We start from the raw sequence: 26,223 nt of genomic DNA, 5'->3' as shown, positions 1-26,223 counted from the left end.
TAATATACAAAGGTCAATTGCTTTCCTAAATGCTAACAACGAACAAGTGGAATTTGGGACTTCCCTGGCAGTCCAGTAGTTAAGACTCTGCACTTCCAATGCAGGGGGTGTGGGTTCAATCCCTGGTCAGGGAACTAAGATCCCACAAGTCACATTGTGCGGCCAAAAAAAAGAATAAGTGGAATTTGAAATTAAAAACACAATTATCATTTACACTACATACACTTAGGTATAAATCTAACAAAATATGTACAAGATCTGTATGAGGAAAAGTACAAAACTATGATGAACAATATAAAGAAGAACTAAATAAATGGAGAGATATTCCATGTTCATGGAAAGGAAGACTCAACATTGTCAAGATGTCAGTTCTTCCCAACTTGATCTACAGAGTCAACACAATCCCAATCAAAATCCCAGCAAGTTATTCTATGGATATCAACAAATTGACTCTAAAGTTTATAAGAAGAGGCAAAGGATCTAGAATAAGCAACACAATATTGAAAGAGAAGAACAAAATTGGAAGACTGATGCTACTCAACTTCCAGACTTACTATAAAGCTATAAAATCAAGACAGCGTGGTATTTGTGAAAGAATAGGCAAATAGATCAGTGGAACAGAACAGAGAGCCTAGAAATAGAACTCCATAAACACAGTCAACTGATCTTTAACAAAGAAGTGAAGATAATAAAATGGAGCAAAGAGTCTCTTCAACAAATGGTGCTAGAACTGGACATCCACATGCAAAAAAAAAAATGGATCTAAACACAGACCTTACACCTTTCACAAAAATTAACTGAAAATGGATCATGGACCTAAATGTAAAATGCAAAACTATAAAACTCCTAGAAGACAACATAGGAGAAAACCTAAATGAATGATATAACACCAAAGACATGATCCACAAAAGAAATACTTGATAAATTAGACTTCATTAAAATTAAAAACTTCTGGTAATTCCCTGGCAGTTCAGTAATTAGGATTCCACGCTTCCACTGCCAAGGGCCTGGGTTCAATCCCTGATCAGGGAACTAAGATCCACAAGCCATGCAGTGAGGCCAAATAAATAAATAAAATTAAAAACTTCTGCTCTGTGAAAGAAAGTATCAAGAAAATCAGAAGACAAGCCACAGACTGGGAGAAAATATTTGCAAAAGACACATCTGACAAAGGAATGTTATCCAAAGGATACAAAGAGCTCTTAAAATTCAACAATAAAACAAACAATAAGGAAGTTCCCTGGTGGCCTAGTGGTTGGGATTCCAGGCTTTCACGGCCGTGGCCCGGGTTCAATCCCTGGTCAGGCAATTGAAATCCTGGAGGCCACACAGCACAGCCAAAAAAATAGGAATAAAATTAAATTTAAAATATCATCTCTCAGTTTAAAAACAAAAAAGATTTTAAAAATGGGCCAAAGACTTTAACAGACACCTCACCAAAAAAGATATACAGGTGGCAAATGAGGATATGAAAAGATGTTCTACATCGTTTGTCATCAGGGAAATGCAAATTAAAACAATGAGATACCACTACATACCTATTAAAATGACCAAAATCCAGAACACTGACAACGACAAATGCTGGCGAGGATGTGGAGCAACAGGAACTCTCATTCATTTCTGTTGGGAATGCAAAGTGGTACAGCCACTCTGGAAGACAGTTTGCCAGTTTCTTACAAAACTAAACATACTCTTACCATATGATCCAGCCATCACACTTCTTGGTATCTACCTAAAGGAGCTGAAAACTTATGTTCATACAAAAATTTGCACTTGGATATTTATAGCAGCTTTATGCAAATTGCCAAAACTTGGAAGCAACCAAGATGTCCTTCAAAGATGAATAAATAAAAAACTGTTGTACATTCAAACAATGGAATATTATTCAATGCTAAAAAGAAATGAGCTATCAAGCCATGAAAAGACATGGAGAAACCTCAAATGCATAGTACTAAGTGAAAGAAGCCAATCTGAAAGCCTACATATTGTATGATTCAACTATACAGCACTCTGGAAGAAGCAAAACTATGGAGACAATAAAAAGATCAGTTGGGGAGTGGGGGATAAACAGGCAGAGCACCGAGGATGGGCAGTGAAAAATACTCTGTATAATAATAAATATATGTCATTATACATTTGTCCAAATCATAAAGTGTATAACACCAAGAGTGAACCCTAAGGTAAACTATGTACTTTGAGTGATTATGATGTGTCAATGTAGGTTCACCTTTGGTAAAAAATGTACCACGCTAGTGAGTAACGTTGATAAAGGGAAGACTACGCATGTGTATGGGCAGGGGGCATAAGGGAAATCTCTGTACCTCCCTCTCAATTTTGTTGTAAACTTCAAACTGCACTAAAAAAATTAAGTCTTTTAAAAAAAAGCAATGAACTACTGATATAGTTCACATTCATCACATCATAGATGAATCTCAAAAATGTAAGTGAAAGAAAGGCACGAATGTCTAGAAAAGATAAGTGTAATCTACAGTGACAGCAGATCAGTGTTTACCTGGGAATGGTGGGGAGGAAGCACAGTGATTAAGAAGGAATACAGGGGGCTTCCCTGGTAGCTCAGTGGTTGAGAGTCTGCCCGCCGATGCAGGGGACACGGGATCATGCCCCGGTCCGGGAATATCCCGCATGCCGCGGAGCAGCTAGGCCCGTGAGCCATGGCCGCTGAGCCTGCGCATCCGGAGCCTGTGCTCCGCAACGGGAGAGGCCACAGCAGTGAGAGGCCCGCGTACTGCAAAAAAAACAAAAAAACAAAAAAACAGAATACAGGGAAGATTTTAGGGTAGTGGGTATGTGCTATACCTTGACTGTGTTAGTGTTTACATGTGTGATTAATTTGTCAAAACTCATCAAACTGTAACTTAAAATAAGTGCATTTTATTGCATGTAAATTATACCTAAATTTTTTTGATTTTTTAAAAAAATCTGAAGGATAATTCTAAGTTGCAACAATTAAAACTATGAAAATTTCCCAAATACTTTATTCAAGAAAATTACAACTCTTTCTAATATAGCATAATCAACAGGCATGTAGTTTGTCTTTATGATGCATGTTGCCAGTGAATTAAATAGATGTGTATTCTGGGTGGAAAAGGCCAAATTAAAATGGAATTCTAAAGAATAGTCAATGAATTAACATTCAATTCACAAAATAAAAACGTAGACCTAAATCTAATCATATCAATAATCATATTAAATACAAATACACTAAAAGCCTATTATTAAAATTAAGCTTGTCAGAATAGATCAAAAAGAAAGACCGAGTTATATGTTGTCTACAAAACATATAAAAATGTAGATAGGTTGAAGGTAAAAGATGGCAAAATATATACTGTGTAAAGAGTAAGCATATATAACTGTAATATCTATATTAATATTACATAAAATAAACATTAAGAGTATGACCAAGATAGAGACATTTCATAATGATAAAATGTCAATGTCAATGATGAAGATAATTCATCAAGAATACATAACAATCATAACTGTATATGCATCTAACAACACAGCTTCAAAATATAAGAAACAAAAATGGACAGAATTAAAAAGAAAAACAGAAAAATCTATAATCACAGAGATTTTAACATCGCCCCCTCAGCAACTGATATAACTAAATTTTTAAAATAAAAAAAATACAGAATACTGTTCCTCAATAAAAGTAGACATAAAAATCCTTCAAAAATATTAGCAAGTCAAATCCAGCAATATATAAACAATAACATATCTTGCCCAAGTTGGGTGTAATCACAAGAATGGAGAATTGGTTTAACATTTGAAAATAAATCAACGTAATTCACTATATTAACAGAATAAAGGAGAAAAAGCATTTGATAATTTTAACAGATGCAGAAAAACCATTTGATAAAATTAAGCATCCAATCATATTAAGAACTCTCAGAATATCTGTTGTTTTTGTAGAAAATGATAAGCTGCTTCTCAAATATATATATGTAAGTGCAAACAACCTAGAATATCCAAAGCAATCTTGAACAAAAAGAAGACGACTTTGGGACTTCCCTGGTGGGGCAGTGGTTAAGAATCCGCCGGCCAATGCAGGGGACATGGGTTCAATCCCTGGTCCGGAAAGATCCCACATGCCACGGAGCAACTAATCCCGTGCACCACAACTACTGAGCCTGCGTGCCACAACTACTGAAGCCCTTGCGCCTAGAGCCCATGGTCTGCAACAAGAGAAGCCACTGCAATGAGAAGCCCGTATACCACAACGAACAGTAGCCCCCCCACTCACCGCAACTAGAGATAGCCTGCACACAGCAATGAAGACCCAACGCAGCCAAAAATTAATTATTTTTTTAAAGTTAAAAAAAAAAAGCAGAAGACTTTGCATAATCTGACTTCATGACTTACTATAAACCTATAATAATTACAACACTGTGATCTGACATAAAGATAGGCAAATATATCAATGCAATAGATTGGTACTGTACTCAGAATAAACCCACTATTTATACAAATGACTCATACTGCCATTTGGTTTTTGGCGAAGGTGTCAAGCAACCCAATGGGGAAAGTCTTTTCAACAAATGGTGCCAGAACAACTGGATATCCACATGGGAAAAAATTAACTTCAACCCCTACTTCTCACCATACACAAAAATTAATCTGAGATGGATCAGAGACATAAATATTAAAAGCTAAAATGATAAAGCTTCCATAAGAAAACAGAGGAGAACATCTTTGCTACTTCAGGGGAGGCAGAGGTTTCTTAGGACAGAGAATGCAATACCTGTAAATGGAAACTTGATAAATTAGACATCATTGAAAGTAAATTTTCTGCTCACCAAAAGATGCAATTTTAAAATGAATAGATAAGTCAGAGACTGGAAGAAAATTTTCACGGAACATGTAACTGACAAAAGACTATTTGGAATATGTAAAGAGCATCTACTATACAGTCATAGAAAGCCAAAACCTCAATTCCCGCAAAAAAGGTGTGCGTAGGGGGGAATATTTGACAGGACGCTTCACAAAAACAGGTAAATTAATGACCAGTAAGCACATGGAAAAAGTGATCAACATCATTAGTCACTAGGGAAATGCAAATCAAAACCACAATGAAATACTACTGCACAACCACTTGAATGGCAAGGATATGAAGCAACCCAAACTCTCAAACATTGTAGGTAGAGTATAAAAAGGTATATCCACTTTGGAAATATGTTTGGCCTTTTCTTATAAAACTAAACATATACCTACCCTACAACCCAGCAATTGTATTCCTAGGAATTTATCCAAGAGAAATAAAAGTATATGATCACACAAAGACTTGCACTTGAATATTCACAGCTTTATTCATAATAGTCAAAAACCTGGAAACTGCTACCTACCATCAACAGGAAGATGGATAAACTGTGGTATATTAACAAGAAGAATACTACTCAAGAATAAAAAAGACAGCATGAAAACTACCAAAAGCATTATGCTGAATGAAAGAAAAGAGTACATGTTGTATGATTTCATTTATGTGACATTCTAGAACATACAGAATTAGTCTTCGATAAAAAAGTCAGAACAGTAGTTACCTTTGGGAGTGTAAGGACAGGGAATGACAGGGAAGGTACATGAGAAATTATCTGGTTTAATCATAGTATTCTCTATATCTTGATGGGCTTTGAATTACAAGGGTATATACATTTGTCAAAACTCACTGAATGGTACAACTTAATATTTATATATTTAACTGCATATACAATTTATTACCACAAAAAAGGAAACACAAATAATATTAAAGTCTAATTAATGATATACAAGTTTATGAGTTTATAGGTGAACTTACTGATGACTACATCTTACTCTAATATGCATAAAAAACAAGATGGACTGATGAATAGATAGAGGGAAAGATACTGTTGAAACAAATTTAATAGAACGTTAATTGCTGAATCTAGGTGGTGAGTGTTAGTGTACGATACTTGCAGTTTCTCTGAATGTTTGAAAATTTTCATAATAAAATATTGGGGGAAAAATCAATCCAATAACCTAATTCCTCTACCTAAAAATCCCTATTGGTTACATTCAATAATTACCAATAGCGGGACTTCCCTGGTGGTGTAGTGGTTAAGAATCCGCCTGCCAATGCAGGGGACACGGGTTCGAGCCCTGGTCTGGGAAGATCCCACATGCCGCAGAGCAACTAAGCCTGTGCATCACAACTACTGAGCCTGCGCTCTAGAGCCCATGAGCCACAACTACTGAGCCTGCACACCACAACTACTGAAGCCCGTGTGCCTAGAGTCCATGCTCTGCAACAAGAGCAGCCACTGCAATGAGAAGCCCACGCACCGCAATGAAGAGTAGCCCCGCTCGCCGCATCTAGAGAAAGCCCGAGTGCAGCAACAAAGACCCAGTGCAGCCAAAAATAAATAAATAAATAAATTAATTAATTATTTTAAATTACCAATAGCCTTTAATCAGACCTGGTTCTCATTTCCTACCCTATAGTTTCTGACGCTGTTAACCACCTTCTCCCGTTGAAACCCTATACTACTATTTTAAACTGCTTCCTTTTCCTTCTCTGATTATTCTTTTTGCCTTCTCTTCCTCTTTCTACTCCCAAACTGCAGGTGTACCTCAAAGTTCAGAACTGAGCCCTACTCTATACTTTTTCCCACAGAAAATTCACTCCTATCATTTTAACTATCACCTATATGCAACTCCAAATGAAGACATAGCATCTCTTCTGTATTCAAGTCTCCCATTTCTAATTGCCTACTAAGTATTTTAACTTGCATGTCCCGTATCATCAAAAGTATTACTTTATCCTCAAAATTTAGAACTGGTATTCTACTTCCCGATTACTGTCCATGGCGGCACAGAGTTACCCAGGGTCAAAACAATGAAGTTATTTTTGACTTCTCCCTCTGTCCTAATCCTTAAAATAATCCGACACCAATCCCTCCTAAATCCATTTCTCCCTTTTCATTCAACCACCATTAGTCTTATAATAATTCTTATAAACTCACTTTATTGTTAAGAGCTTACTGGTTGATGTCTCAGCCTCTGTCTCTCCTCATAATTCATCCTGCATACTTCTAAAACACCTCCAATTATGTAACCCGTTTATATAACTTCTATGATTTCCCGTATCTAAAAGAAACTATTACGTGCTCAGCAGAAAAAGTTAAACAAGATGTGTTACTTGCCGTGGTAGCAAATCTCCAAAAATGGAGTCATCCCAGTGAACCAGGCCTCCTCCTCGCAGTCCCCTCCCACACTGAATCTGGGCTGGCCCTGTCACTCATGTTAACCAACAGAATGCCACAGTAGTAGCACTGTACTGGTCCCAAGTCTATGCCTTAAGAAAGCCTGGAAACCTCCACTTTTGTACTCTTGGGAGCCCTGAGCCACCAAGTAAGAAATCTGGCTCCTTAGCTGGAAAGACCACCTGGAGAGGAAAAAGTCCTGAGACAGCATGGAGAGATAGAGTGAAAAGGCCTAGACATCCCAGAGTCCCACCGGAACTCAGCTTTCCACGTGTCCCTGCCAAGGCAGAAATATGAATGAAGCCATCTTGGACATTCCAGCCCCAGTTGCCACATAACGGCAGCTACAGGAAAGACTCCAAAGGACACTAGAAGAACCATCCATCTGAGACTCAATCAACCCAAAGAATTGAGAGAAATAATAAAATATTGTTGCTGTTTTAAGACACTAAGTTCTACAGTGTTTTTTTGACAGCGATAGATAATCGAAATACCTGCCCTCAAGAAGCTGACTATATAATGTGGGAAACATTCCAGTAAACACAAAAGACCATCAGAGGTCAGTGTTATGACAGAAGCATACACACCGTGCTAGGTGAATACGGAGGAGGGTCATCTAAATTAAATGGTCAGGGTGTGTGAAGGGGAGGATAAGGGGAGTATCTGGGAAAGCTTTCTAGAGCAGTTGATACAGGCTGAGTTTTAAGTGAGTTCAGGATACAACATGTAGTAGTTAGGTATAAACTAGCATGGTGGTTTGGGGGAATGGTAAAAGATGCAGCTAGGGACATAAACAGGGACTAGATAATTGAGGGCCTCTTATAGTAAACTAAAGAGTTTAAACTTTACCCTAGGAACTATGAAGGACTTTAAGCAGGGAAATGACATCATCAGATCCGTATTCTTTGACAGATTTCTTCGACAGATTTGTACTAGACCAATTAAAATGGAGGAGACTGGAGGCAAAGAACGTTTAGTAGCCTGCCTCAGAATCTAGGAGAACTGACAGAAACCTGAACTAAGAGTGGCAGAGTGAATGGAGAGAAAGGGACAATTAATATTAAGAATCTACAGGACTTGGTAAAGCAGAAAGGGGTTAAGAGAAGAATTCAGAATGACTTGGTTATTCGGCTTAGTCACTGGAGGAGAGTGTGGTGTCACTTACGGAGAAGTGGGAAAAGCAAGAGGGAACAGGATTCACACACAGGTAGTTTAGACTCAGATACAAGGACAGGAAGAAAAGATGGATGTATCTGCTGATAGGAAACTGAAGGAAGGTTTACTCGATGGCCCCTATTTTTTCAGTCAAATAAAAGGCAAGATCACTTGCTAAGACTAAGGAGAGAAGTGGTGGAGACAGAAAGTTTAGAAAGAGAGGTAATAGTTAGGGACAGCCCTCAGAGGAAGAGGGAGTCCTGAGGGTCCGGGTGTTTTTGAAAGTCAAATTTATTCTGTCAAATTTATTCTGGCCTCAAGACACACAGTGTGATCTCCTGCAGCAGCCCTCAGCAGCCCAAGTATAAGAAGAATAGAGATAGATGTAGGAGGGGGCAGGGTGGGGGGGTAGGTGTGGGGGTTGACTTGGCCCAGGACTGGAGTACTATGGAAAAATGAAAGGAAAGGAACAAGCCTCCACAGAATTGATGGTAATGGTAAGGGAGAAATTCAAGTAATGGACCATGAGTCCAGTCTGGCTAGGCAAAGAAATGCTTCCAGGGAGCTGGAGGACTGGGAGAAACTGGAATGAAGTCAAAAAACAAGAAAGAGGTCTTGATGTCAAAGTGTACATTTACTGGGAATGAGACAGAAAGCTGGAAGGACTGAAGGCTGTGGTCAAAATACAGGATGCTGAACAGTCTGGCTCACTGCTTTGCACCTAAGAAATACTCACTAGATTTACTGATTGCCAGACAAGCTATTAGGACTTCAAAGCATACCAGTTAAATAAACTAGCATTTAGTGAGAAATTTCCAAAAAGAATCCTCTTGTACCCTGTCAATTTCAATATAGCATAAACTCTTATACCACATCCAAAGTAATGCTTCCAACATTAACTCCCTTGATCTGCTATTTACCTATCACTCTATCACGAGTTCATCAGGCAAGCTCAGAGCATTTTAAAAAAGAAGACCCGGGCTTCCCTGGTGCCGCAGTGGTTGAGAGTCCGCCTGCCAATGCAGGGGACACGGGTTCGTGCCCCAGTCCGGGAGGATCCCACATGCCGCAACTAAGACCTGGTGCAGCCAAATAAATAAATAAATATTTAAAAAAAAAAAAAGAAGACCTTTGGTTGATATTGCAATTTTTCGGCTACTGGTCCCAACCTACCTTTGTGAATCAACCGATGATGTCTCTTAAAGCGCAAGCTCACCATCTTTATTCAAGAAGAGCCTTATTTGCTATTATTCTCGATGAGTCACTATTAAAGGCAGGGAGCTTAAAAAGAAGTTCGGCCGTAGAAGAGAACTAGCTTGGAAGCCTCACCTTTCTAATACCAGCAATAATCTTGAAGGATGCAAGCTGGAAACTAGAAAGTGTCCCCACAAAGGCAAGACAATGTCCATTATAAAGCAGCCAAGTGTCAAGGAGAAAAAAAATCAAATACGTGACTAAACTGAATATTTGGTCTTTTTTTTTTGGTCAGTTCATCGTGTCTTCTTTAAAAATTATAATTACAATAAAAAACACAGTAATTACCTTCAAACAGTACAAAGCACTTAGCAAATTTCTATTACGTAAATTCATCTATAATATCAAGGTGAAATTTAATTTCCTATCCAGTAATTCAACAAATATTTGTCCAATAATTATCAGTATATAGCACTGAGCTAAGTGTAAAAGAACACAAAAGAGTAAAAAAAAAATTTTTAAATACATATGAAGAGGGAGAGTCCAGTCTTTATCCTCAAGAGGCTTACAATATCAATGGCCAGCCAAGACATACACAGGTAGAAAAAAATGTAGAGTACAGTATAATACAAAAATAAGCAAAATCAGGGGGCTTCCCTGGTGGCGCAGTGGTTGAGAGTCTGCCTGCCGATGCAGGGCACACGGGTTCGTGCCCCAGTCCGGGAAGACCCCACATGCCACGAAGCGGCTGGGCCCGTGAGCCATGGCCGCTGAGCCTGCCCGTCCGGAGCCTGTGCTCCGCAACGGGAGAGGCCACAACAGTGAGAGGCCCGCGTACAACAAAAAAAATTTAAAAAAATAAAAATAAAAAAATAAGCAAAATCAGCAGAGAGCTGTATAGATGTTCTGAGGAGGGAGAGATTAGTTCAGGAAGAACTGGATAAGGAAGATTTTACAAAGGAGGTAGAATTTAACTTGAAACTTGTAAAGTGGGTAACTAAATAAGACATCTTATTAGAAAACCCCATTATTTCCCCAATTTTCCAAGCCAGAAATATGGGCGTTTCTATAACTCTTCCCTCTCCACCTATTAGTGCTACCCCTAACACCTTACAAATGGATTCACATCTCTCCTCCCCACTGCAGCACTTCAGTTTTGGCCACCATTATTGTAACGCAGATAAGTCTCAGACAGATAAGTCTCCTAACTGGTCCTCTACACTACTCCAGTCTATTCTCCAACTGGCATCATCATCTATCTAAACTGAAAATCTCTATTTACAGTTGCCAAGATAGGGAAGCAACCTAAGTGTCCAACAACAGATGAATGGATAAAACAGATGTGGTAATACATACATACATACACACACACACACACACACACACACACACACTGGAATACTACTCAGCCATAAAAAAGAATGGAATTTTGCCATTTGCAATAACATGGATGGACCTGGAGGGCATTATGCTAAGTGAAATAAATCAGATAGAAAAACACAATACTGTATGTCATCACTTACATGTGGAATCTAAAAAGTGAAAAGAATGAATGAATGTAACAAAACAGAAACAGACTCACAGATACAGAGAACAAACAGGTGGTTGCCAGTGGGGAGATGGGGAGGAGGGGCAAGATAGGGGTAGGGGACTAAGAAGTACAAACTACTGTGTATAAAATAAATAAGCTGTAAGGATATAGTATACAGCACAGGGAATACAGCCAATATTTTATAATAACTTTAAATATAATCCATAAAGGTTTTAAATCACTACGTTGTACATCTGAAACTAATATATTATAAATCAACCATACTTCAATTAAAAATTTTTTAATTAAAAATAAATAAAGTGCAAATCTCATCCTCTGATCCCCACCCCTCCTTAAAACTCTCTAGTCTCTCACTATCAGGGAAAATCTCAAACTCCTTACACGGGATCTGAGCCTTTGTGATCGGGCTTCTGCCTCCTCCACTAGCCTCATTCCTCTCTACCTCAGGTCTCAGTTGCTAATCTCTCTCGTCTATACGTCCCCTGCCTGCAATGTCTTCTTCCCTATTCGTTGCCTGGCTAATTTCTCCCTATATCTAACCCCACTCCTGCAACTTTTTCTTTGAAAATTTCAAACCAACAGAAAAGTTAACAGAATAGTCCAGTGAACACATGCCCTTCATCTGGATTCACCAGCTGTTAACGCTTTTTGCCACATTTACTTTACTTCTCCCTCTGAACCACCTGAAAGTTATAGACATCATGACAACCCCTAAAACTTCAGCAAGTATCTCTTAAGAATAAGAACCTTCTACATAATCACACACAAAATATTTACCATTGATACAATATTACCTAATACGTAATCCATATTCAAAATTTCCCAATTATTCCAAAATGTCCTGTCTTATTTATCATCTTTCCTCATTTGCTGAATCATTTTCCAAGTATCCCGCTACTTTTCACTTAGCTCTCGGACACATTAGCAAGCCAAGATTTTCTTGATAAATAAAAATGCATTTTAGTAGAATTTAAATAAAATCACAATATTCACAACTATTTTGACTTCCAAACAGGTCACATTAAGAAACTTAGAAAATTGAAACTATGACCAAATTCTATGCCCGCCTTAGCCTTGCTGCAGTACCCTGAAAAGGACACAGATCCATTAAATAGCTTTGCAAACAGCTTGCAATGTTAGTTTGAAATTTGGTTTTGGTGCTGAATTTAACATAATCAAAGTAGCCTCATAGCCTAAACTGTCAAACATCAGATAAGGCAAGTGAAATAGGTGTTAGATATATATCAAAATCCTGATCAGACTTTGGACCAAACAATGAGCTGCTGTTATTTCAATGTACTGATGAATCCCTGAAACATTTTTTATTAAATTTAACATAGGGTGCTGAAAAAGCTAAAATCACTCAAGGATTTTAATTTGTGCACTTGTTTTTCAAATAAAAATTAGACTGAAAGAAAAGAAAGTAGAAACACAAATAGAACCGGCCTGTTATGTACAAACACACACACATAAACCCAGGGTTTTTATTCTTAACAGCATCATTTACCTTCTGCCCTTCTCACAAAGCTTCTCAATTTCAGCTTTCAGATCCTGCTCCTTCTGCAAAAACTCCTTCTTTTCTTTCTCTATCTTCTTCTTTGTTTCTTCTCGCTTTATTGTTACGTCCTGGATAGCCTTTAATATCTCCTAAGTCCCGCACAATTATAGTCACACACAAATAAAGAAGGAAATGAATTAGTTCTTTTGGTCTGAAGGTTACTTTCAACTATCTCAAATTAACATATTGACTTTAGTGATTTCAAATTGAATTGAAGGAATCTGGTGATGAGTAGTCCCAAAAGCAGTCAAAAAAGTCCCAAAAGGGAGTAAGTTATAATAAAGCAGATTTCAATTCAACAGGAGAAAAGAATTTCTAACAATCACAACTGTTCAAAAACGGAATTTACTGCCTTGTGAAGCAATAAGCTCTCCATTACTGGTGCTCATATAAAGGCTGAATGAACACCTGTCAAGACTGCTGAGAAAGGCATTCTTGCACAGGGTGGGAGTTTGCTACTTCCAACAAATATGGTTTTGTTTTGTTTTGTTACGGCTCTACTTTATTATGCGTAGGGGTTACCTTTGTTCTTTTTAAATTATTTAACTATATACATATATATTTATAATAAGAAGTCGAACAAAAAGTAATAAAGTTAAGTCACCCCTAATGCACACCAATTCCACCCATAAAGTAATCAATGTGTTAAGCGTTTTGTTCTATGCTTTCACATCTTTCTCCATTCTTACACAAATACATGTGTACTTACGTACGTATTTGCTTTTTTGTTTTCTTTATAATGAGGTAATTTTATATACACTATTCTGCATCTTGCTTTTGTTCACCTGACATGAGCATACTATCGATAAATATAAATCAAATTAAAAAATAGCTGTATAACACGACATGACATGTATATAACGAATTTAGTCAACCAGTCTCTGTTAAGAGTCCATCCTAAAAAAAAAAAAAAAAAAGAGTCCATCCTGTTAAGGCTGATTTCAGTTTTCTTGTAACTACAAATAATACTACAATAAACATCCTGTATGCCTATATTTTCATACAAAAGCTTTTATTTCTGTAGAATAGACTCCTAACAATGAGACTGCTAAATCAAGGTATATATACATTTTAAAATTTTAAGTGACAATTCCTAATATCTTTTTTCTTCAGACTTTATTTATATACTTATTTACTTGTTTATTTATTTACTTAACTTTTTGGCACGCTGCACGTCATGCGGGATTCTTGGTTCCCCAACCAGGAATTGAACCTGTGCCCCCTGCATTGGAAGCTTGGAGTCTTAACCACTGGACCACCAGGGAAGTCGCCCTAATATCTTTTCTAAAATGGTCATACCAATTCACACTCCTACCAATGTCTAAAAAGAGTTCATTTTTCCTTACCTTTGACAACTTATTTCATTTTTCCCAATCTCTTGGGAAAGAGGGAGGAATGGTATCTAGTAATTTTAATGAGCATTTCACTACCTCCTGTTCTTTTACTGTTTTTATTGTCTGTCTCCTCCAACTAGAATAAGCATTCAATGAAGGCAGAGACTGTTTCGTTCACCACTAAATCTTCAGAGCGTACATCAGGAACTCAAAAAATATTTGCTATACAAATGGATCGACACTAGTAAGGCTGAGTTTATTTTCATACATTTGTTACCCATTTGCTTTTCCTCTTCTGTGAATTACTGTTTGTGACTGTTATGGGCAAAATAATAACCTCTTCCCCACAAAAATGTCCATGTTCTACTCCTTGGAACCTATGTTACCCTCCATAGCAAAAGAGATAGGGAGACAATCCTGGATTATCGGGGTGGGCCCAATCTAACCACAAATGGGTCTTTAAAAGCAGAGAAACTTTCCCACTTGTGATCAGAGGAAGATGTGATTAGGGAAGAACAGTTACAGAAATGCAACGTTGCTGACTCTGAAGATGGAGACGGGGGCCACAGGTAAAGGAATGCAAACAGCCTCTAGAAGCCAGAAATGCAGGGAAATGTATTCTCCCCTAGAGTCCCTAGAAAGGAATGCTGCCCTCCTAATACCTTGATTTTAGCCCAGTGACACCCACGTTGTACTTCTGACCTACAGAACTGTAAGATAATAAACGTGTTGTTTTAAGCTCTAAATTCACAACTTGTTACAGCAGCAATGGGAAACTATTACAGTAGAAAACTATTACAATAGGAAAGTAATACAGTAACTTTTCCTGGTTTCTCTAGATTGTTTGGCTTTTACCATGAATTTGTAGGAATCTCAGAATGTCATCTTAAACCCTTCGTCATATGTGCTATAAATATTTTCTCTCAGTCTAATATTGATCTTTTGACTGTTTTCTATATCATTTGCCATGCCAAAAAGTTTAATTATATATAATTAATTTTAAAAAATCTTCTAGGTTTTCTGCCTGGGTTAAAATGACCTCTTGCAACTTCAGGTATACAAATATTCTTCTAAATTTTCTTCTGATTTAAAATTTTTTTCCAGTTTTTATATGTATATTTTTAATTTACTTAGAATTGTATTTTTAAATATAGTGTGAGACAGGAGTCTAATCAAATGACTTTCCAGGTAGGCAGTCAAACAAATATATTAAATAAATAATCCTGGGCTTCCCTGGTGGCGCAGTGGTTGAGAGTCCGCCTGCCGATGCAGGGGACACGGGTTCGTGCCCCGGTCCGGGAAGATCCCACATGCTGTGGAGCGGCTGGGCCTGTGAGCCATGGCCGCTGAGCCTGCGCGTCCAGAGCCTGTGCTCTGCAACGGGAGAGGCTGCGGCAGTGAGAGGCCCGCGTACCGAAAAAAAAAAAAAAAAAAATCCTTTCCTCTCTGAACCAAAATAGGAGTGAGAGTTTGGACGAGATGCCCTCGAAGGTTCTTGTTTATCCTTAAAATTCTATGATAACCATTAAAAAGTTAAATACTGCTTTTTTATTTCTATTAATTTGAAAACAAAATTAAAGTCTGATTAGGGACTATACTTTACTTATTGCCAATTTTAACATAAGCAGAATACCTGGTGATTCTTCATTTCTTCTTCTCTCCTTTGCTGAAGTTGCTTTAATTGCACTTGGAGCTGATTCTCCACTTGCCTCTGCTTGTCCAGGACCTCCTGGTAACGCTCCTTCAACAAGGTTCTCTCTGTCATCATTTTATCCTATTGGTAACAACAGATGAGAAGTTTAATTCGCCAATTTCATTGCAAGAAACATTCACCATGTCCCTGTTCAAGGCACCATGCAGGGCGCTATGGCTGCAGTGTCCGATGCTGTAGCTAAATTAATTAGAATAAGCAAATGTAAACATCCAGCTCCTCAGTCACCTTACCACATTCCAAGTACTCAGTAGCTACATGTGAGTAGTGGCTACTATACTGGACAGCACAGATACAGAACACTTCCGTCGTTAAAGGAAATTCTATTGTACAACACTGCGCTAAGATGGAGGGTGGCAACCTATGGCCTGTGGGCCAAATCCAGCCATCAACTGTTTTTGTTTTTAAATTTTATTTATTTATTTTATTTTTGGCTGCATTGTGTCTTCATTGTTGTGCACGGGCTTTCTCTAGTTGTGGCGAGCGGGAGCTACTCTTCATTGCAGCGCGGGGGCTTCTCATTGCGGTGTCTTCTCTTGTTGCGGAGCACAGGTTCTAGGTGTGTGGGCTTCTGTAGCTGTGGCACACAGGCTCAGTAGCTGTGGCGCAAGGGCTGAGTTGCTCTGCGGCATGTGAGAGCTTCCCGGACCAGGGCTTGATCCCGTGTCCCCTGCATTGGCAGGCAGATTCTTAACCACTGCGCCACCAGGGAGGTCCCACCGTCTGTTTTTTTTTTTTTTTTTTTTTTTTTTGCGGTACGCGGGCCTCTCACCGCTGTGGCCTCTCCCATCGCGGAGCACAGGCTCCGGACGCGCAGGCTCAGCGGCCATGGCTCACAGGCGCAGCCGCTCCGCGGCATGTGGGATCTTCCCGGACCGGGGCACGAACCCGCGTCCTCTGCATTGGCAGGCGGACTCTCAACCACTGCGCCACCAGGGAAGCCCCCACCGTCTGTTTTTATAAGTAAATGTTTTAGAGGAACACAGCCATACCCGACAGCTGGCTGGCTGCTTTCACACTACAACAGCAGAGTGGAGTGGTTACAAAAGAGCACATACAGCCCACAAAGCCTAAGATATCTACTAACTGACCCTTTATAGGCTAATTTCCCTGCAGTAGGGAATAAGAGAAATAAGGTATTTTATCTATTAGGAGGAAGAAGAACGAGCAAAAACAAAGAACAGATCAACTACTCAAAATGCATCCAGAAACTGGACTCCTTACTGGTCATTAGCACTACAAATTGGCAGATCCACCAAAGAGTTCCGGGGCACTTGGTATTCAGATTGGTCAAATCGGCAAGCTCTCATATAAACAGGGAGCAGAAGTAAAGCTTCTGGGACTTCCCTGGTGGTCCAGTGGGTAAGACTCCACACTCCCAATGCAGGGGGCCCGGGTTTGATCCCTGGTTGGGGAACTAGATCCCGCATGCAGGCTGCAACTAAAGCTCTCGCATGCCACAACCAAGACCCAGCGCAGCCAATAAATAAATAAGTCAATAAAAGAGGTGAAGCTTCTAAGGGTCACAGTTCAGCTCTGCCTCCCCCACATTAATAAATCAAGAAAAGTAATGATTACCTTTCAAAGGAACACTGAAACTTAGAGGGTCAATTTAAAGCACACTTGGTATAAGGTAACTAGTGTAAAATTTAAACAGAGCATTAAACTGAATTTGTTCATTAGACGATAACTACTTTCAAAGAAAAGAAAGGTTTTAGAAGTGAATAGCGAAAAACTTGATCACACTATGATAATAAAAAAATAAGCTCTCAAGATGGGACTTTAGCTTTGGGATAAGCTAGTCCTTAGTCCATGTACTGAAATGTAACTAAAGCTCCCTAAACAGATGACACCTTAGCATCATAACTTTAAAGGGATTCTAAATCTGAGGTCTATGGATAGGTGTGTATAAAATTTTTTGAGATGAGAATTCAAAGTTTTCAAAAGATTCTGAAAGAGGACCTTAACCCAAGAAAAGTTAAAGGTTAAGAACCAATTGATGAAAACTAGTAGATTAGAGGATTCTTTTCTTCTCTCTCTACTTCCTTATGGTACCTCTCTGTCCATAATACATCCTTAAAAAATTTTTATTTTATTTTTTTTTGCGGTACGCGGGCCTCTCAGTGCTGTGGCCTCTCCCGTTGTGAAGCACAGGCTCCCGATGCGCAGGCTCAGCAGCCATGGCTCACGGGCCCAGCCGCTCCGCAGCATGTGGGATCTTCCCAGACCGGGGCACGAACCCGTGTCCCCCGCATCGGCAGGCGGACTCTCAACCACTGCACCACCAGGGAAGCCCGATAATGCATCTTTTTAACAACATAGGATGGGAAAAAAAACTCTAGTCTTCACGGAAAGAAGTCTCAAGGTACATACTATTAGTACATACAAATGGATGGCTTAAAGGCATACAGCAAATTACTTGATACAATTCTCATCTTAATAAGCCAAAGGGTTACACATTGTTACTTTGTTTCATTGATGGTGAATTGGTCCTGAGAGGCAGGAGTCACAATTTCAAATGCAGGCAGTGGGCAATTACTGTAAATGCATGAAAAGGGTAGCAAATAAAACAGGAGCAAAGTTCCCTGTATTGCCACTAAGCTTAATACCTGCTTAGTCCCAATGCCTTTTTAAAAGCATGTGGAGGGCTTCCCTGGTGGCGCAGTGGTTGGGAGTCTGCCTGCTGATGCAGGGGACATGGGATCGTGCCCCGGTTCGGGAAGATCCCACATGCCGCGGAGCGGCTGGGCCCACGAGCCATGGCTGCTGAACCTGCGCGTCCGGAGCCTGTGCTCCGCAACGGGAGAGGCCACAACAGTGAGAGGCCCGCGTACCGAGAAGAGAAAAAAAAAAAAAAAAAAGCATGTGGAGAACTCATTTACAACTAAGAATGTTAACCGTCTGTTATGCAATGCAAATGAAATACCATGTTCTACTGCTGTCAACTTACTACGGTGTTTTGTATTTTGGTTGTGTACTAAAATATAATCATATTGTGTTTTAAAAATAATAATAATAGGGACTTCCCTGGTGGTACAGTGGTTAAGACTCCATGCTCCCAATGCAGGGGGCCCAGTTCAATACCTGGTCAGGGAACTAGATCCCACGTGCATGCTGCAACTGACGGTTTGCATGCCACAACTAAGGAGCCCTGGAGCCACAACGAAGGAGCCCACCTGTCGCAGCTAAGACCCGGTGCAACCAAACTAAATAAATATTTAAAAAATCATAATAATTTAAAAAATTACAGCATGTGGGCCACACCACCACCCAAAAGAATACTGCCAAACAAAACACAACTCTGGGCCTCTTTTGGCCTAATGGCTTGCCAGTTTCCACCCCTGTTTCAGACTGATGCTAAAGCTTATCTATTACCTCTTAGTTGGCCCCTTCAATTGCTATATGGTCAACAAAACCCTGCCTTACAACTGTGGGGACCAAATAAACACTCCATGTAAAGTGTTTAGAATAAATGCTCAAGAAAAGGCGACTTCTCCTCCTTCTCCTGGAGGTTCTCTCCTAGCCTGGTTCTCACCCAGCACATCGCCATCAGGTCTCTCATCTCTATGATCTTTTTACTTGCCTGTTATAAATAACTCCTGAGTTGCTACTCTCTATTTAAAAGTTTTCATGTGGTTAATGTACTCCAATAACTTACTTCTTTCCATCTGCCCCTCAATTTCTTCAACTTGCACCAAATATCCACTTTCTTACCTGGTTTTCCTCTTTATTTCCATTCAATTAACATATCTTACCCTAAAGACCCCTTCCTGAACTTAGGGTGCCTTTTCTAGCATTATCCTTCCTCTTGAAAAATGGACATTCAGATATCCACACACTTACAGGGTGGAAGTTTTGCCACAAAATGCCAGGGAAAGATCAAGGGGACCACTTTAACAAAAATAAATGTGAAGTTCTCTAAGTTTTAAAAACCAATTACCTATTTTTAAGTAAAAAACAGATTTAAAAAGTGATGCTCAAAAAAAAAATAATAATTACCTAGGCATAAAATTGGAAGATACAATTAAACAATACATGAGAAAAAGACCTGATGGAGTAAAAGTGAAAACTCCACAGTGTGACGATGTCAGCTTAGGAAATGGTGTGTAGAATGTCACCACAGAATGACACAACAGTTCCATTGTATAGTGAAGTAATTACACTGTATGTGCATTACTACATTTAGCTCTCAGGATCACATTGCAAAAGAAACATTGAGAAGGTGTAACATGTCTAGGTGAAAAAGTAACCAGGTTGAAGAAAAGACTCAAAAATATATCATATGAAGAAAAGAAGAATGTTAAAAAAACATCTGGGGGGCTTCCCTGGTGGCGCAGTGGTTGAGAGTCCGCCTGCCGATGCAAGGGACATGGGTTCGTGCCCCGGTCTGGGAAGATCCCACATGCCGCGGAGCGGCTGGGCCCGTGAGCCACGGCCACTGAGCCATGGCCACTGAGCCTGCGCATCTGGAGCCTGTGCTCCGCAACGGGAGAGGCCACAACAGTGAGAGGCCCGCGTACTGCAAAAAAAAAAAAAAAAAAAATCTGGGGATGTTTCACCTGGAAAGGTTCAGACTTAAAGGATAAGAGGAAAAAGCATTTAAAAAAACATTTTGAATATATTTTGGGCTAACAAGTAAAGGGATTTAGATTTACTCTACGTAGCTCAAGAGAGAACTATAACAAGAAGTTTTAGTGGTTCTGTTCTCACCTCATAATAAGATCTAACAATAAGAGCTATTTTCAAAATGCAATATGCTGATTCATGAGTAGTAAGCTTCCCGTCTCTGGAGGTGATCAAGTAGAAGTTAGCTGACCATCTGTCAGGGATTTTATAAAGGAGGTTCCTGCACCTTTTCCAACTGAGATGATGTGACTCTAGATCTTCTGCATTAATGGTTTCATACATGAACAATTGCAGTTTAACTACTTACCAGATTCTTTTCAATATCTTGATCTGTGTTTACCTCTGAATCAGCCGTCTTAAAGTCAGTCTATAAAGAAAGAAACAATTATATTCAGAACTGTTCAGAGACATTCTAAAAGGCAGAATTGCTCTCGTCCTTTCACTGAGAAATCTGCCACAAGGAACTGAGAAGTTAACTTTTTACTCTCTCCCCTTATCAGCTTCATAGCAAGAGAACTGTAGTTCTGGCAAATGTCCACTGACATCCATGTAGCATGAAGCATTTACCCCACAAAATAAGCTGAACAAGACCCAACAACTGATGGAGAGACAAGCTCGAGACTCAGATAAGAATTTTGGCCCCTACAATTTACTGTGCTCATCCTTCCTGCTACAAAAAAGCACACCAGTCACTAGAAGGCAGGATACCCCGTACTTCTTAAGATATAGGTCAGAGAATTAACAAGGATTCCTCCTGCAAGGTCGAAGACAGGAAATATGAATGCTAATGACCTACGCTCATCAATTACTCAGTGAAAGTGATTGTATGTAGGTCATGAAGCTCCTGGTCGCCACGATTAGACACGGGCTGTTACTTATTGAACACCAGAATGAAGTCATCACAGAGCACCGTATGAAAACAGTATGAGAGTTGCCAGTAAAAAAACGAGACAGAGTAGTTCTCTACCAACTATGAAGAAATATCTCCTGCCCTCAAAAAAAAAAAAAAATTAAAAGCCCAAATTCCGTTTTAGTAGTAGAAACTTGATACTTGACCTGGACGGCAATGTTCTGAGAAAGCTTCAGGGAAGAGCTATCCTGATCATCATCCTGATCCACTCTGACTCCTTCAACCCCATTTGCTGGAGGCACCACAGGTGGGAAATCCAAGCCTGTGTCCCTGCTCCCTTCCTTTAGGATGGAGGCTTGTGGGGCCTTCTCTTCAGGACAATTCCCGGAGGCAAGCTGCTTTGTATCGCACCCTGCCTTAAGAGACCGAGTGGCGGGGTGGAGGCTCTCCCGGAGGCGTGTGTCCCCCTCCTCTCCCGCTGTGCTGGCCACGTCCTTCAAATCAGACTGAGACCCACCGCCAGAGAGACAAAGGGCCGTAGCTATCAAGTTTTCTCCTAAAACCGCCCGGTGCGCTGCTGAAGTGTCACCTGCTGATGAACCAGGATTCTGCTCTGGGTGTTCCAAATGGGCATTTCTGTTATTCTCCTTGGTTATCGTTTGGTTACTTACACTCGACAGAGGCGAGTTCTTGTGCTTCTGTGCAGGGTCTTTGGGGCTATCAAAAACATAAGATAAAAGGTTTCTCTCTTCACCCAATCTTAAAGAGGCTTAAATATATAATACTTTTAACAGTATTAGAACAGTAGAAGAACAAAACAAGACTTGTTTTGTTCTTCTACTTTTAACAGTAGAAGAACAAAACAAGACTATATAAACCCCTCCAAATTAGCCAACTGAAAAGGAACTTAGTTTCCACCCAGTGATTTCTGTCCCACATGCAGGGAGTATGGTGTGGTGGTGAAGAAGCTGGGTTCAGGAGACAGTCCGCAGTGAACGGTCACACAGAAATGACGCTGAGGAGCCAAAGGTTTGGGGGGATGCAGGTGAAATAGCCTGCTGTTACTTAGAATATTTCATTTAGGTACATGTACTAATTTTGTTCCACATATTTTAATAAATAAAATATTGATTGAGAAATATTGTTTTAAATTCCACTCTCGTTTCACAAAAATAATTTTCATTCAAATTCATTTTACAGATCTTTGACCAGAACCACCAACAGCTTTCCAGAGCACATCATCTTCACTTCAAGTTGACTGAAGTACAGACGATTTTGAATCCAAAATTGAAGCTGTCAGCAGAACTTTTACCCCAGATAACAAATATACACACATGTATACACTGAAATCGTTGTTTCATTGTTTGCTACAACCATTTACCATACTGCTTTTAAGAGATCTTCAAAACCTATTTACAATGACATCCAACATTCACGACTGTAAGTCTTTTACCAGGAATAATGTGTGTTAAATTCCTTTGCTATTAAAAAACAAAACAAAACAACTGCTTCTGTCAACTATGCCCTTAAGGACTCCAAACTAGTACTGACTTAGGCTTCAGGTCACTGTGCCTTCCTTTCCTCAATAGTACCTACTGTTCAAAATAAAACAACAGAGACAGCACCTTGTGACGTGAAAAATCTTTATAAATACTCTAAGCTGATTCCTTGCTGGGGGTTAAGTGGCGGCGGGGGGGGGGGGGGACACTTAATTATAAATTTGGGCAGATACAGTACCTGGGTGTGAATCCTGACTCTGCTACTTACTAGCTGTTTAACTCTGGGCAAGTTACTTAACTTCATTTGTAAAACAGAAATAATATTACCTACCTAATAAGATTATTGTGGGGATTACACGAGATAAAGCATCTGGTGTATTTAGTTCTGGCACACAGTAAACACTCAATAAACCTTAGCTGTTATTATTATTACTAGTAGTATGTGTCTGATTTTATTTATAAAATGAAGATCCAAGTTTATGGCTAGGTTGACTTAACATTTTTCCCCATTACCCACTTAATAACAAGTGACAAATAATAAATACAAATGTAACAGATTTGTTACATTTATTAAGTACGCTGGAGTCAGACGAGCCTGGGTTCAAACACTGACTCCAACATAGCTTGGTAACCTTAGGCAAGTTACTAACCTCTCTGTGTCTCAAGTTCTCTCACCTATAAATGGGAATAACAGCATTAGCACCTACCTGCTGAGATTGTTGAGAGAATTAAATGTGTTATCTATTGTATTAGGTCCTAGGTACTCTACAAAAGAGTTGACATAGGGGACTTCCCTGGTGGCACAGTGCTTAAGAATCCACCTGCCAGCGCAGGGGACACAGGTTCGAGCCCTGGTCCAGGAAGATCCCACATGCCACGGACCAACTAAGTCCGTGCACCACAACTACTGAGCCTGCACTCTAGAGCCAGCGAGCCACAACTACTGAGCCCGCATGCCACAACTACTGAAGCCTGCATGCCTAGAGCCCATGCTCCACAACAAGACAAGCCACCGCAATGAGAAGCCCACGCACCGCAACGAAGAGTAGCCCCCGCTCGCCGCAACTAGAGAAAGCCCACGCAGCAACAAAACCCAACACAGCCATAAATAAATAAATAAAAATTAAATTAAAAAAAGAGTTGAGGTAGTATACATAGTCAACCTAGTACAACATTATACATAACAATGTTTTAAGCACTGTAAAACAAGGTTGGGTATTCATAATTCCTGTGCTCAAGAGTTTAGCTGGAAGGCGAAATACATACATGAAGCAGTAAGCCATATTAATAAAGCTATCTATTTACCTATAGATAGACATAGATACATATACATGTGTCTATATACATTAGATATAACGTGTGTGTGTATATATATATACACACACACACACACATACAGATGTAACATATAAACATATAAATAAACAGATAGTCCATGTAGGAGAAGGTGGGAAATATTTGCATTTTCAAATGAGTTTGATCCCCCGTATTTTAATCTGTTTATTCAACAAATAATTAGCATGCCTGCTGAGTGTCAGATACTGTGTTGGGTACCAGATATACAAATATAGATCAGATAGTCCCTACCTTTAAAAAGCTTCATCTAAAGCAATGTCACTAGAGCTAAAAAGGGGAAAGACGAACTACACTTCCATAAGAAGCCCATCTCCAAAGCCCTTTACCCAAAAGAAATCTTCCCAGTTGAGAGTCCACACGTTACCTTAGACCGTCTGGGAGAACTTCGTCTGGTTTGGAAGCACATACACTAGACGAGGATTCCGGAGGACTGGGAGCAGTGGCCACCACGCCAGCGACCTCAGATGCTGCCATCATGCTCTGCACATTCAGAAACAAAGTACAGGCTACAAGTTCCAAAATTTCAAAACAAATATATCTCACCCTCTCAGAATGTCCATACAACAGAGTCATATCAGGAAAGAAACACAAAGAAAAAGTTGGGCTCCAGGAGAAAACACTTAAGGGTATTCTCTAGTAGGATATTAAAAGAGCCATCACATGCAATAGGGATATCGATCCTCACACGTCACTATATGTGTATATGTATGTGTATGTATATATATGTGTGTGTATATATGTGTATATATATATATATATATATATACACACATATATATACGTATATGTGCGCAAAGCTTTTTCACTTTAGGAGAAATGCAGTCTCACAGACCATGAGAATCTTCCAAATGATCCACATGCCTACCTACCTTGCCTAGTATCATTTACAAAGGATGTGATTTGGGGCCTAACATCAATAATAGCTTATGTTTTAAAATCATTTTATGGCTGTTACATTAAAAGCATTCTCCATTAATTTGGAGATGTTCGTGTGAGAGAGAAAAAGCAATATTTTATTGGGCAATCCAAGTATCTTTCACTTTTACTCTGGGTTCCCCACAGATGGGAAAAGTCTGACAACCACTGACTGAGGAAAGTACAGACTCTTTAGAGTTACTAAAGGTGCCAGAGTATGAGAATCTTGGTTACTCCAGCATGAAAATGAGAAGCTGAAAAACACGGTAATCCAAGTAACAGATGTTGCAGGACAAACTCACGCCTTCTATGGTGAAGAGGAAGAAAAAAAATGAATATTGGGGCGGGGGGGGGGCGGGTGGTTGGTGGTGTAACACAGGGTTAGTTTAAATTCTTGTTTTTATTTTAATAGCATCCCAGGTACATCCCTGACCCTCCAAGAGCGCATAGGGCAGGCACGGAGGCTGGGCTGTGTCCACACTTCAGTCCCAGGCCAGAGACCCCCTGTGCCTCAGTTTCCCTCATCAAATTATACGAGGCTCCGGGGAGAAAACAGGCCCCAGATCGCCATTACTGCTCGCACAGGTGCAAACATCCTGCCCCATCAGGGCCCGGGCCGGGGGTCCTTGGCGCCCGGGAAACGAAACCACAGGGCACGGGTCCTACGTGCGACTCCGTGGCTGAGAGCCCAAAGGGGAGAGGGACAGGGACATCTGGCAGGAGGCTGCGGCAGGGGGCTTTAAGTCGAAGGAGCCAAGGGAAGCCCCGCACCGCAACCCGGCGGCGACCAGACGGCGACGCTGGGAGCGACGGGTCCTCGGGGGGAGATCGGGGGACGGTCGCGAAGGGGACAATGGGGGGAAGCGACGCCGGTGGTCCCGGCCGCCCTCCACAGGGGGCTGGCCCAGCCTGCAGCTTCCTCCGGCCAGAGCCCCTCCGCACCTTGCCCTCGCCCCCCGCCCGGCTGCCACCCCCGTCCCACTTCTAGGCCGGGACCCCCGCCCCCCATCCCCGCAGCTCCCTCCACGCCCCCCGCCCCGACCCCAGTCCCTCGAGCCGCAGCCCCCGCCCGCGCGCCCGCCCCGCACACACCTCCCGCGCCGCGCCCCCGGGAGGGAAGGGGGGGAGGGACGGGACTCACCTGAGCGGGCGGAGCGGGGGGAGGGGGCGGCCGAGCCTGGGGGGAGGGGTCGAGCGCCGGCCCGCGCGCGACACCTCCCACTTCCGGCGGCACG

General features: G+C 40.5%; 1 protein-coding gene across 3 annotated transcripts in view; it reads right to left on the bottom strand.

The window, feature by feature from the left end:
- Positions 1–26,202, bottom strand: part of RNF214 (ring finger protein 214) — a 58,111-nt gene extending 31,909 nt beyond the window's left edge. For 2 of the 3 annotated variants that reach the window (XM_030837653.2, XM_060304098.1), the window contains exons 1-6: positions 26,130–26,202; positions 24,438–24,553; positions 21,425–21,935; positions 20,676–20,735; positions 15,665–15,805; positions 12,647–12,786 (exon numbers count right to left, since the gene is read on the bottom strand). In XM_030837653.2, the coding sequence (XP_030693513.1) occupies positions 12,647–12,786; positions 15,665–15,805; positions 20,676–20,735; positions 21,425–21,935; positions 24,438–24,550 (965 nt within the window). In that variant the 5' untranslated portion in view covers positions 24,551–24,553; positions 26,130–26,202. The remainder of the gene's footprint in view (positions 1–12,646; positions 12,787–15,664; positions 15,806–20,675; positions 20,736–21,424; positions 21,936–24,437; positions 24,554–26,129) is intronic. The other variant, XM_030837693.2, reaches the window with a different exon arrangement.
- Positions 26,203–26,223: the final 21 nt, after the last annotated feature.

Source organism: Globicephala melas, chromosome 8 (genome assembly GCF_963455315.2).
Source record: "Globicephala melas chromosome 8, mGloMel1.2, whole genome shotgun sequence".
NCBI lineage: Eukaryota > Metazoa > Chordata > Mammalia > Artiodactyla > Delphinidae > Globicephala > Globicephala melas.
The sequence above is the reverse complement of the archived record's forward strand: the minus strand, read 5'-3'. Positions and strand labels throughout refer to the sequence as shown.